The sequence below is a fragment of the Dermochelys coriacea genome, chromosome 12, assembly GCF_009764565.3.
Source record: "Dermochelys coriacea isolate rDerCor1 chromosome 12, rDerCor1.pri.v4, whole genome shotgun sequence".
NCBI classification, from domain to species: domain Eukaryota; kingdom Metazoa; phylum Chordata; order Testudines; family Dermochelyidae; genus Dermochelys; species Dermochelys coriacea.
Window position 1 is genome coordinate 26,542,695 of NC_050079.1, and position 12,274 is coordinate 26,554,968.

Below are 12,274 nucleotides of genomic sequence, written 5' to 3' on the forward strand. Positions count from 1 at the left end.
GAAGATAAAATACCAGTAGAATGAGTGAATAATAGAATATCTATTCATTGCAAGTTTGGGCCCCTAGATACCACAGTAGTATAAAGCAGAGAATGCATCAGTTGGTCATAGTTATAATTTTGACATTACTGTCATATAAAAACTGTTTTCCCTAAAAACAGATAGAAATAAAGCGAACCTCATATCTTATTAGTAATAAATATTGAGTACTTCAGACTAACCCCAAAATTTTTAAGTAAATTGGCATTTTCAGATAAAATTTCATTTATGAGTGGACTTTAAAATAAATCTTATGAATCTGGGAGATGACCATGACACCCTTCTATAAGATGCTAATGTGGCATAGGGGATGTCCTCCTCTGAATGCAGGCTGAGTTCTAAGGAGGAGTGGCAGTTTTCCACAAATAGAATGGAATGACTAATTCTGAATCTTTGCCCCAGAGGAGATTAATTGTTGTATGAAGGTATGTTCATTCATACAGGGCCCGCTCCTGCTCCCATGGCAATTTAATGGCAAATTCTCCCTGGTCTTCACTGAGAGCATGATCCGGCCAACAAACTATCTGAGCAGAAATCACAGGCCCACACATAGATTAGATGGTGTCCTTTGTGCTCCTAGAATATTTTCAAAGCACAAGCTGAAAGTAGGTAGCATGATGCGAGGCAGAAGAGAGTCATGGCAGCTGAAAGGTGAAATCAAGCGCCTCCTCCAAATACCATGTGGAGCAGGAATGCCCTTCCCCAGCCTCACTGAAGCAGAGATAAAGAACCAATGGTTGCTGTGCAGACACCACGTTTTCATAGCATGGTGAGCTTCCTGTGATATCAGGAGCTGCTATTCTAAACTCTGCATGTGCAAAGGGGATGGAGATTTGCTCACAGGGCGGGTCTGATCTCAGGAGGGGTGTGCGGGAAGGATGCAAGGAGCATGTATGGGGCTCACTGTGTTGAGGGAAGGCCAAAAGTTATTTTGTGGGGGAGAGACTGGAGAGTGATGGGTCGAAGAATAGTTTGTTTTGATTTTTAGCAGGCTTTTCTTAATAATAAAATAAATAAAAAGCTGCTCATGGGTTTAAAAGTTTAGGTTTTGGATCTGATCTAGAACCAAAACTGTACGAGAGGGTTTAGATACCAACTCCTACCTGAAATTCAAATGGGGTCAGATTCTGTTTTTGGCCCATCTCTAATTGGAGTCTGGCTTTGCAACCATCCTTCCCACTTGAGACCCTGGTGCTAGTACAGCATGATACTCCTGGTCTCTACCGGCCTGGGAAAGAGCTGACTTTATATGGTGTCTGAAGCGCATCTCAGGTGACCATGCTTTTCCCTCCCTCTGAAATAGCCGGCTTTTCACTGCAAGCTCAGTGTTTCCATACTTCCAAATATTTAGTAATACTTTTACCTGATAGTCCTAACCTTCAAGAGCATTTGCTTACTTGGCCACACAAATATATCTATGCTGAGAAAAAGACTGCTCAAATGTTTGGGCTGGCAGTATTGCTTTGCTAGAAAGGTTAATTGCCAGATGACTGAATGACTGTAGTTTTACACTATCACAGACAGACAGGTAGAAAAAATAGAAAGCCAGAAATAAACTATACCAAAGGGAAATTATACCCTTGATCTTTATGTGCCTTTGTTCTTTAGTGCAGCTACTTTTTTCAAGACTTATGAAACTTGGATGTGAATTGAAGTGACTCAACAGCCTGATTGCTGAAAGTTGACTTTTTTTCCAAATTATTTTTCATATAAATTATAGTAAGTCCCATATATACCAGGGCATACTACGTTCAGGAGGTGCCTGAAATAGGCATAGAACAAAAGCTACTGCCTTTCAGCAGAATCAACCACAGGACAAAACGTGTGTGTGTGTGTGTGTGTGTGTGTGTATGTATATCTATATCTAAAATATCTTTCTAGCTCACTGACTTTCATGAGTTTCATGGAATTTGCACTTACACAGGGTCCAGTTCTGCAAGGTGTTAGAGTATTTCCCGAGCTCAACACTTCAGAGGGTCAGGCCCAAAATACCATCTCTGCCTGCCATACTGATATTTCATGCAGTACAATGAGCTCCCGGAGGCAGTAATATATTCTTGAGAAGTATGTCGTAGTTAGAACTGTGCAAAATGTGTGCAACAAAACCACACATCTCTCAAAATTTGCCTGGATTTATGCTTTGTTACGACCTTGAAATTCAGAACAAGTTCACTAAAAGGTATATTTAAAGCTCACATTCTTTTTGAGTAAACATAAGGTCAGTGGATGGGCCAATTTATGTTTTTGCAATGAAGTTGTGGCCTTTAATGGAAAACTTGGCATTTTTGATGGAGTTTGTTTGGGGGTTTGAACAAATCCCAAACTCAAAGCAGAACTTGGGTTGTGAACTTGAGAGAGGCTGAAACCAAAGAAAATGTTAATGGAAACCCCTGATAAGTGAATTATGTTGAGTTTTATGCAGCCCAAAACATGAAAAGGAATGATGCCATGGTTACCAATTTCACAGCAGTATTTTTGAGAATGGATCCCAGAGCTGTGGAGCTGCCCGCAGCAGGTGACATGGTGACTTCAGATCACCATGTTTGCTTGTGACTGGCAGTATGTTGGTTCCCTGTGTTTTGGTGTTTGCAGTAGTCGTGACACTAAATCAATTCCCCCCCAGACTTGATCGCTCCAAAATGTTGTAGGTGTTTGAAATCTAAATCCAGAGTTGAGTTTAGCAAACGGGTGCTATTTTTGTAGTGGGCCATACCCATATCCCTGGATCTGAGTGTAGTCACGGTCTGCTGGGAATCCAGATATAAATTAAAATTCTCGGGAGGATTTTCAAAGGCACAAGTAGAAGATAAGCATCCAGCTCCCAGTGAAAATCAGTGTGGCTTGAGTGTCTGTCTGCCTTTTGTGTCTTGCAAATTCCCCTTCTACCCTACCACTCCCCCGGGTCTTGGGCACATCGCCAGTTTGCACAAATAATCATTCTGACACACAACAGTGCAAGAAGGAAACTAATTCTTCCAACATGTGTGCTGAGCAGTTGGGGCTCATCTAATTTTAAACATACTGGAATGAAGATTTGAAAGTACTTTGTAAACCTTTAAAATGTTTTTCTCCACCACAAAATATTCCCATTTCACACATCTCATGAAATAAGTGGGAAAGACTTTTTCCCCATTTGCCGTTAGAGTTTGGACCTATCTAAATTAAACTCCAAAAAGTGATCTGGAATGTGGATACTCTTACCTCAGAAACCAAAATGAAGTACAAATGGATTAAAAAAAATTATACATTAAACCTTTTTAAAAACCCAACCACCAGCAATAACCATCCTCTTCCCCAGACAGAAAGCACTAATTGTTTTAAAGCCAGACAAGAAATAGAAAAAAAAATTCCTATTTTTCACTGGAAAAAGGAAGAATTTTTCTTTGAAATATTATTTTATATTTTTATAGCCTAGCTCAGCAAAAATTATCATCATATGAATGTCTAAGGCAGGAACTACATAAGTCCCTTTACCTATATCCTGTTTTCAATTACTCTATTCTATTTCAACAAAAGCAGGATATGAAGCAAACATATATTCTTTTGGCAAATATCTTCAAAACCATTAACTGTTTAAGAGAATCTATTTCTGCTTAAGCATCTTGAGCACTGAGCCCTGCACCTGGTCCTATAACAAATACCACAATTTTAATACTCTTAATGACTGAAAATTGTTCAGATGTCTTCACAAAAGTAGCCTATTCCATAATTTTTCTAGCATTTCACATTCTTTCCTTTTCTGTATTACAGTGTGGCACACTGCACAGTAAGATATTGTCTGCCCGACAATCCCACCACTACAAAATATAATTCCAACAGAAACAAAGATGCATCAACTCCTCTCTTATTCATAAACATTTGTGTCTTTGAAAGTTGTGTGAAAAACCAGTTAGCTGAGGGACCTGCTATGTGAAACATTATAATTATAACAACATAAAAGCCCTGTTAGCAGTTTTCTTGTTTCAAGGCTTTCTCCGTGAAGTAACTTACTGGAAAAATAGGGAAGTTTGGACAGCTGAGAGCCAGAGATTTCTACTTCCAGACCAAGAGACAGTTGTAAGGTCTAGGCACTGTTAACTGGAACCTGGAAGATCAAGGGTAAAATTTTCAAAAGCACCTGAGTCCGATTTTCAAAAGTGGCCCAGGCACTTAGGCCCCAAAATCTCATTGACTTTCAATGAGAACTTAGGTTCCTAAGTGCCTGAGTCACTTTTGAAAATGGGACTGAGGCTTTAAATCAATTACATGCTTTTGAAAATGTTATCCCTAGTCTTTACACAAATGTAGCTCCAGCTATGTGAGATCTGCATAGTGGCTGCCTTGGAAGATGAGAACTCTAACCCTTTGGTCCTTAGTCCAGTAGTGCTAAAATTCCTTTAATAATTTAAAGAAAGGAAAAAAATACCAAGGGCCTCTGCAACCTTGATCCAATGTATTTATGTATAAAGGAAGTAAGATATAACATAACATACATTTTTCCGATGACAAAATAGTAAGCCTGTTACTGTCTGCACTGCAACTGAAAGGTCCCCAGGTACATTTTATAGTATTGATCTTGTTGTTATGTCTCATTGTAAAAGTCCAGTGGCCCCATACCCTGGTATTTCAGTTTTGCATTGTGAACCAGAGGTACAAAAAGATCCATTTCTTAATGTCTAAGTACTCCTTATAGTGTGGGAGCATTTTGCTGTAGCCACAGAGAGCCTGAGTTTCTTCTCACACCAGTGTAAATTATCATGTCAATAGAATTATGCACAAGTGACAGCAGTATCAGATCAGAGAATGCAGCAAAGATGTCTAATGCACAGAATAGATTGGATATTAGGAAAAACTTTTTCACTAAGAGGGTGGTGAAACACTGGAATGCGTTACCTAGGGAGGTGGTAGAATCTCCTTCCTTAGAGGTTTTTAAGGTCAGGCTTGACAAAGCCCTGGCTAGGATGATTTAACTGGGACTTGGTCCTGCTTTGAGCAGGGGGTTGGACTAGATGACCTTCTGGGGTCCCTTCCAACCCTGATATTCTATGATTCTATGAATATTAAGTGAATAGCCCATCTCGGAATTTTAAACAAAAATCAAAGCAATTAAATAGGGAATAAAGACCTTGAAATTAACCTGCAAAGAGCAACACCACCCCATTGTATCTTACCTGATTGACATGAGTCGGTGAAGCTTCAGTTTTATCCCAAGTTAGGCAAAGTAAATCAACAGTATCCAGAAATCTACACAGCACTACCCAGAGTGAAGAACAATAACAAAAAATCAGTTTTCATTTCATTAAGCAATACTGGGAGTGTTCAGCTTTCCAGTCTCCAAGGTTCCCCAGCTGGGAGTCAGCCTTTTCCCATCCTGCATCCCTGCATCCTGTTATTGTTCCAAGCCTTACTAATGCCAGTGAGAGAAAGGAGTGGAGGAAACCAGATAAACTTAGACTTGTTATTACTATGCTTACCTTTTCAGAGGGAGCAACAAATAAGTAGCTGAATAAAGGGAAATGGACTCTAACAGATAAACAAAGCCAGCGCTGGTGCTTAATATGTCAAGTACTAAACAGTGTAAAAAATAAATAAATCCGGAATGAATATTTAGATTATTATTTGAATGTTTGATCATTATGGTCAGTATGGTGTATTTTCAAATGTTTTGTGTTCAGGCGGAACAAGAGTTTTCAGCATTTTGGCGAATCCTAGCCATCGGGATTTTTACACCAGAAACAACAAAGACTGAAGTTCACATCCATCATATGGGAGTTCCCATAAAGTTCCACTACTTCCCAAAAATCCATGAGTCAACCTTTGCTAGTGGTATGAAAAAATATGGAGTAGATTGAAGTATAATGAAATTGTGGGAAAGAAACATGGGACAAATTCTGTTCTTGGTAACAGTGGTGAAGATTTAAAGTAACTGGATTCACAACTGAGAGCAGAATTTGGTTGCATGACTCCAATTTAGGGCCTGATTCTCCTTTGCACTTTGTATATTCATTTCCACTTGTACAAGAAGGGCGCAAAAATGCTGCCATTCTGATTTAGTTGCAAGGCAGTAAAGAGTCAGGCCAGAAAAAAACTCTAAAGGGAAAACTGTTGAATTAAATTGTTGCCCAAATTGCCTTTGAATTTTTAAAGCAGAGGAATATTTAGAGGAGAGAGAAGGGGAAAAGTTAAACATTCCAAGTAAGTGGTTTGAATTATGCTAGTGGACCTGATTTGTTCCTCTGTTGCAGCCCAATGGGAGTTTCCCAGATTCAGGCCACAGTGACTCTAATGGGCGTTGCACCCATGAAACTTAAGGTAGTTCAATGTGATGAGTAGATGGGCCCTCCTAGAACTCACATAGAATATTGGTACTCTGTTCTGGAACAGCAACATATACTTAAATTTCTCCTCCTACCCTAAACCCAAAGAAAAAAATGTAGACCCACTATTTCTTTTACTCTACAAGCCAGAGAGGAATTACTTTATTAAATAATTCAGGAGACATTCTGAGAAGCATGAGATGAAAAAAGAGACCAATTGTTGAGGTCTTGCACATTTGGCTACATTTATTATAACATACCTGTAACATATTTTATAGAAGACTTTAAATAATAACATCCTGCAGTGAAATACGCTCTCACCCCTATTCTTCATCACAATTTAGCAAAGGTAATGGGATTGATTTTTCCAGTTTTCTAGAAGACTAGGCTTTGGTTACATTATTTCACATTTTTATGACATCCAGCAGCAAAGACGAATAGCTCTTTTAAAATTTTGATACATTAATTATTCAGGAAGGTTAAGCAGCTAATGAGGGGACATTTTTCAAAGCCTTCTTTAAGGAGACTGATGACAATTAGGTTTCCTCATAAGAAAATAAGCAGTTTCTATTTCACTGCTGAGAGAAGAGGAGAAGGGGGCGGGGGAGGATGTTAACTGCGGTTCACTGGAAAACAGTCATCTTCTGAGGATGCAGCTTAAGTGATAGGCTCTGGTACCCAGAGCAGATGACAATGCTAGATATTATTTATTTTTGTAAATAACTCTAAATTTGTTTGACTGACAGAATCATCTTTGGTGCCATCAATCTAACAAAGGATGGGGAATAAGATAGTCCTTCATGCCCCTTGCTTTCAAAAATGCTCATGTCTTCCTTACAGATCATTTCTAATCCAGGTCTCACCAAATCCACACAAAAATCATCTACTTCTATCCCTTTAAGGATCAGTCATATAGGGCCTGATTCACAGCCTCTAGAAGTCAATGTGAATCTTTCCATGGCCTTCATTGCAGTGGTTTTCATACTTTTTGTATTGGTGACCTCTTTCACACAGCAAGCCTCTGAGTGTGATCTCCCCCCCCCCCCTTATAAATTTAAAAATGGGGGGATTATAATTTAATGGGGCTTGGGGATGTCAGCCCCATGGAGTTGACAGCTGGTGACCCCCCCATGTAACCACTTGAGACCCCCGAGGGGTCACAACCCCCAGTTTGAGAACCCCTGCTTTAGTAGGCATTGGAGGAGTCCCATAGTGACAATTTGGCTAGGTCTTGTAGAACTTGTTTCCTTTGCCTTTTCTTCCCATGTGTGTCCTGGGACAGCAGACCAATGTTTTCCTTTGGATCCTGTAGAACTTAATGGAGAATTGTCTGCTTCAGAGTTCTGAAAGATGGTGGGGGGAAAAACAAAACCAAGAAATACTATTTTTCTATTGGTTTTTAAGTATATTATTACATTTTTACATTATTACATTTCCATAGACCCTTTTCTCACTCTATAGGTTTCACTTCTGCTGAATCCCATAGGATTTAAGAGATTATTATGAGGTAATGTAAGATTGGATATTTTAGGATAAACAACCCATCTTTGGATACTTATCCAAATAGAAACAAATCTCCTAACCTTTCAGGCATACTCTTCACCAATTTGAACCCAGCCTTTCTCACTCTTGTGCTTTCTGGACAAAATAGATTTTAAATAGAGGCACCTAGATAAAAGTGGTCTGGTTTTCAAAGGTGCTGAACACTTGCAGCTCATGCTGAAAGTCATGTAAGCTCAAAATCAGATCCCTGTTCCAAGAACTGCTGGCATGACGATTTTCCCTTAGACTGTTTTTTTCCAACTCTTCTATAGGCCTGCAGGGTAAATCTATTAGTCTATGGGGAAGTGTCCTGCTGACTGGCTGCTTACAAATTTAATGTAATTGTATGCAAATCTAAAAGGTACTGTACAAAGATGTTGGTAGAATCATAGAACAATAGGGTTAGAAGGGACCACAAGGGTCATCTAGTCTAATTCCCTGCCAAGATCAGGATTTGTTGTGTCTAAACCATCAAGGCAGATGGCTATCCAGCTTCCTTTTGAAAACCTTCAGTGATGGAGCTGTTCTATTGTCCTACTGTTCTTACAGTTAGGAAGTTTTCCCTGTGATTTAATCTAAATCTGCTGAGCTGTGGTTTGAACCCATTGCCTCTTGTCCTGCCCTCTGTGGCAAGAGCGAACAATTTTTCTCCATCTTTTTTTATGGCAGCCTTTCAAATATTTGAAGACCGCTATCGTGTTCCTCCCCCCTCTTTTCCAAACTAAACATACCCAGTTCCTTCAGCTTTTGCTCATATGGCTTGCATTCCATCTCTTTGATCATCTTTGTCGCTCACCTCTGGATTCTTTCCAGTTTCTCTACATCCTTTTTATACAGCTGTGACCAAAACTGGACACACTATTCCAGCTGACGCCTAACCAACCAAGTAGAGCTGTCCTATGGCCTCTTGTGATTTGCATGATATGCCTCTATTAATACAATCCAAAATTGCATTTGGTAGGTATGTTTTTATTTAGGTGCCTAATTTTACGCACACAAGTTTAAAAATTTAGACATCTGTGTTTAAATAGAAAAATTTCTAAAGTGGATGGGAATGTGCAGACAACACATGGAATCCTCAGCGAGAAATGAGCTCCATGCAGAATGGAGGAGAATTAATGTTCCTTAGGAAATGGAAGGACTCAGAGGATGCAGACTTCATGCCCGCAAAAGATGCTGAACTATTCACGTAGGACCCATGGTAGTTGTGTGTCTGCATCTGTAAATCTCTCCTACCTCAAGGAGCATTCAGCCTTTTCCACTAATGACACATCTCTTCAGCATTTATTCCACAACACATTTTTCAGTTAACTGTTGCCAGCTTATTTCACCCTGACAGCTTTGCTCCCTTCCGAGTCTTTGCCCCTTGGATGTTCAGCAGCTGCTCTGCATGCTGCTTTTGTGTAGCACAGTCAGTTTAGTGCCATCTGGTTCAGAGCAGCACCTCTTTCTATCACAAGCTAAGGTTTCAGAATCATCCTTATGTTAGAGATGTTGAAGTAGATGCAGATGAGCTGAACTATTTACTTTTGTAAAGTTCAGTTTTTAAAGAGTCTTTTTACTGGACTGGATAAAATTCTAGCTTTATTGTAGAGAGCTGTCTGTCTCATCCAGCACTGTTTAACCTTGACATTTGCATGAATTCTAATAAGTATATAGGGATTTTCTTTTATTAATGAGAATAATGCATTATAGTGGCCTGTAATTTACCTACAATTTCATATGGTAAATACAGTCAATCTGCTTCTGCACTCACTTCCATAGATATAAATCAGGTGTAACTTCATCAAAATCAATGGCATTACACCAGTGTAAAACCAATATGAAATCTGAATCAGTATATTGTCTTTTTTTTTTTTAAATTTGCAAGATTATATTTTATGTTTAAAGTACTGGGCAGGTTGTTTAGTTTATTATTAATCATGTTTTATTGTGATAGTGCCTAAAGGCCAACTCGTAGTGGGGTCTCACTAGACACTGTACAAACACAAAAAGAAAAGCAGTACTTGTGGCACCTTAGAGACTAACAAATTTATTTGAGCATAAGCTTTCGTGAGCTACAGCTCACTTCATCGGATGCATTCAGTGAAAAACACAGTGTGGAGATTTATATACATAGAGAACATGAAACAATGGGTGTTACCATACACACTGTAATCTTAAGTGATCACTTAAGGTTACAGTGTGTATGATAACACCCATTGTTTCATGTTCTCTATGTATATAAATCTCCACACTGTATTTTCCACTGAATGCATACGATGAAGTGAGCTGTAGCTCACGGAAACTTATGCTCAAATAAATTTGTTAGCCTCTAAGGTGCCACAAGTACTCCTTTTGTTTTTGCGAATACAGACTAACACGGCTGCTTCTCTGAAACCTGTACAAACACAGGCTCTGTTTACGGTTGGAGCTGGGGCTGTGATTCATAGCTGGGGCAGGTATACTCTCACCTCATTCTCATCACGCTGGCACGCTAAAAATAGTAGTGTAGTTATGGTAGCATGGACAGCAGCAAGCAGTGGAACAACCTAGTGACTCCAAGTACAAACCTGCCTGGACCTTATGGGTATGTATTAGGGGTGGCTATTCCCTGCTGACACTTGGTGCTGCCTGTGCTACTGTGACTATACCACTATTTTTAGCAGGCTACCTTAATAAGAGCTAGTACGAGTATGTCTACCTGAGCTGGGAATCGTACCCCTAGTACCAGTGAAGACATAGCCACAGCGAAGTACAGAGTCCCTGCCCTGAAGAGCTGGTAATTTGAAACTTTAAGTCCTCATTTTTGTAGCCAGCACAGTGGTGTGAAATTCACTGTGCAGTGCAATATATTATGCCAGGTTTTAACTCCTGATAGGACTGTTGCCTCAGTCTTTGCTATTACAGTCTCCATCAACACTGATAGCCATATTACTTCATGTGCTTCTATACGGAGAGCCCCATTCTCTCTGTTACACTAATGTAAATTCAGAGTAACTCCATAACTGAACACAATTTGGCCCATAATGTTCATACTTTTAAATTTGCTTCTTATTATTGTTCCCCCTGACAAATCTGGAGTTTACATCTCAGAAAATGACTTTTTGTGCAGTATCTTGTTTTGTTTTTAATTTTTCATTTTATTTCTTGATTTGAGTTGCTTTCTCTCTCATCTGACTTGTCTCTTAAACATTGCTGGTAACATTCCTGAGAACTGTAGTTTTAGGGCCAAATTCACGGCAAGGTGAAGCAGGAGAAATTCTGCGGACATCAATGGAATTAAGTCTGCTTTTTGATAAGAGGGAGTTTAGTTCTTCAAGTTAGATGCCCCCACATATTCTGAGTGTCTTATTTAATTTATGAAATTTTTTTTGTAATGAAACCATTTACCATTACAGCTATTGGAATGATAGAAACCAATATTATAGCAATTGCGGATTCATTAATCATAAACACTTGCTGTAATAATTTGACTCCCTTTGGCTAGAGCTTTACATTTGAGCAGTATATCCATAATTTGTTCCCACTGTATGTCTTGTAACATAACATGAAGACCAGGGCTAGTACACTTAGGGTGACCAGATAGCAAGTGTAAAAAATCAGGACAGGGAGGGGGGGTAATAGGTGCCTATACAAGAAAAAGCCCCCGCAAATCAGGACTGTCTCTATAAAATCGGGACATCTGGTCACCCTCAGTACACTGTCCTCATAAAACTTACCCACAAGGTACTGTGCAAGTGAAGCTGTTTCAGAAGTTGACATTTAATCACAGCTGTGATATTTGTGTCAGTATTTTTAAGATTAGCTAAGAATTATGGAGAGACCGCTTTGCGCCAGTTATAAAAATAATCCCTAAACTACTAATTTGAAAAGCTTACATAATCATTGTAAAATTCCTCACATTTTAAATGGGGCACAATGGCATGTGACAGCTGTCTGAGTCCTCTCTGACAGCAACATAATTTATGGTTAAAAATAACAATTAATGTGCAATGTGGCAGGTTTAATGTTGGTAAAAAATTTTGTTATTTCTGGGACTTTTAATCAGGGCTCTGTAGTGCTATCAGTCATTTCCATTTACTGTTTCCCTCTGTCACCGATTTGATGTTTATATCCTGGAGCAAGTCTGACTTCAGCATCCTATAGTGAGATTTGTTAAACAGAGGAATGTAACGCTGGACATATTTGTGATGTAAGGTTTGTAGAAAATGTGAAGAAACATCAGCTCAGCAGGCTAATGGAAGCCAACATCGGTATGTGTAAAATAATCGTCTCAGTAATGTCTTCAGTTTGGGCTAATGCAGTGGTGACATCTGCATTTGATTACCTAGATCCCAAATAAAGGGCCAAATCCTACACACACTTATCAGGCAAGCTTGCCACTGATTTATTGATATCTGAGAATTCTGGCTGCA

The 12,274-nt window shown here is 39.2% G+C and overlaps 1 protein-coding gene across 6 annotated transcripts in view; it reads right to left on the minus strand.

The window, feature by feature from the left end:
* CDH5 (cadherin 5) overlaps positions 1-5,431 on the minus strand; it is a 68,437-nt gene extending 63,006 nt beyond the window's left edge. For 4 of the 6 annotated variants that reach the window (XM_038368422.2, XM_043495315.1, XM_043495313.1 and 1 more), the window contains exon 1: positions 5,190-5,415. Coding sequence is in view for 2 of the 6 variants with exons in the window: in XM_043495312.1 (XP_043351247.1) it covers positions 5,190-5,200 (11 nt within the window). In the remaining 4 variants the exon portion in view is untranslated. Of the gene's footprint in view, positions 1-5,189 lie in introns of all 6 variants that reach the window. The other 2 variants (XM_043495312.1, XM_038368421.2) reach the window with 2 other exon arrangements.
* Between the last annotated feature and the right edge of the window lie 6,843 nt (positions 5,432-12,274).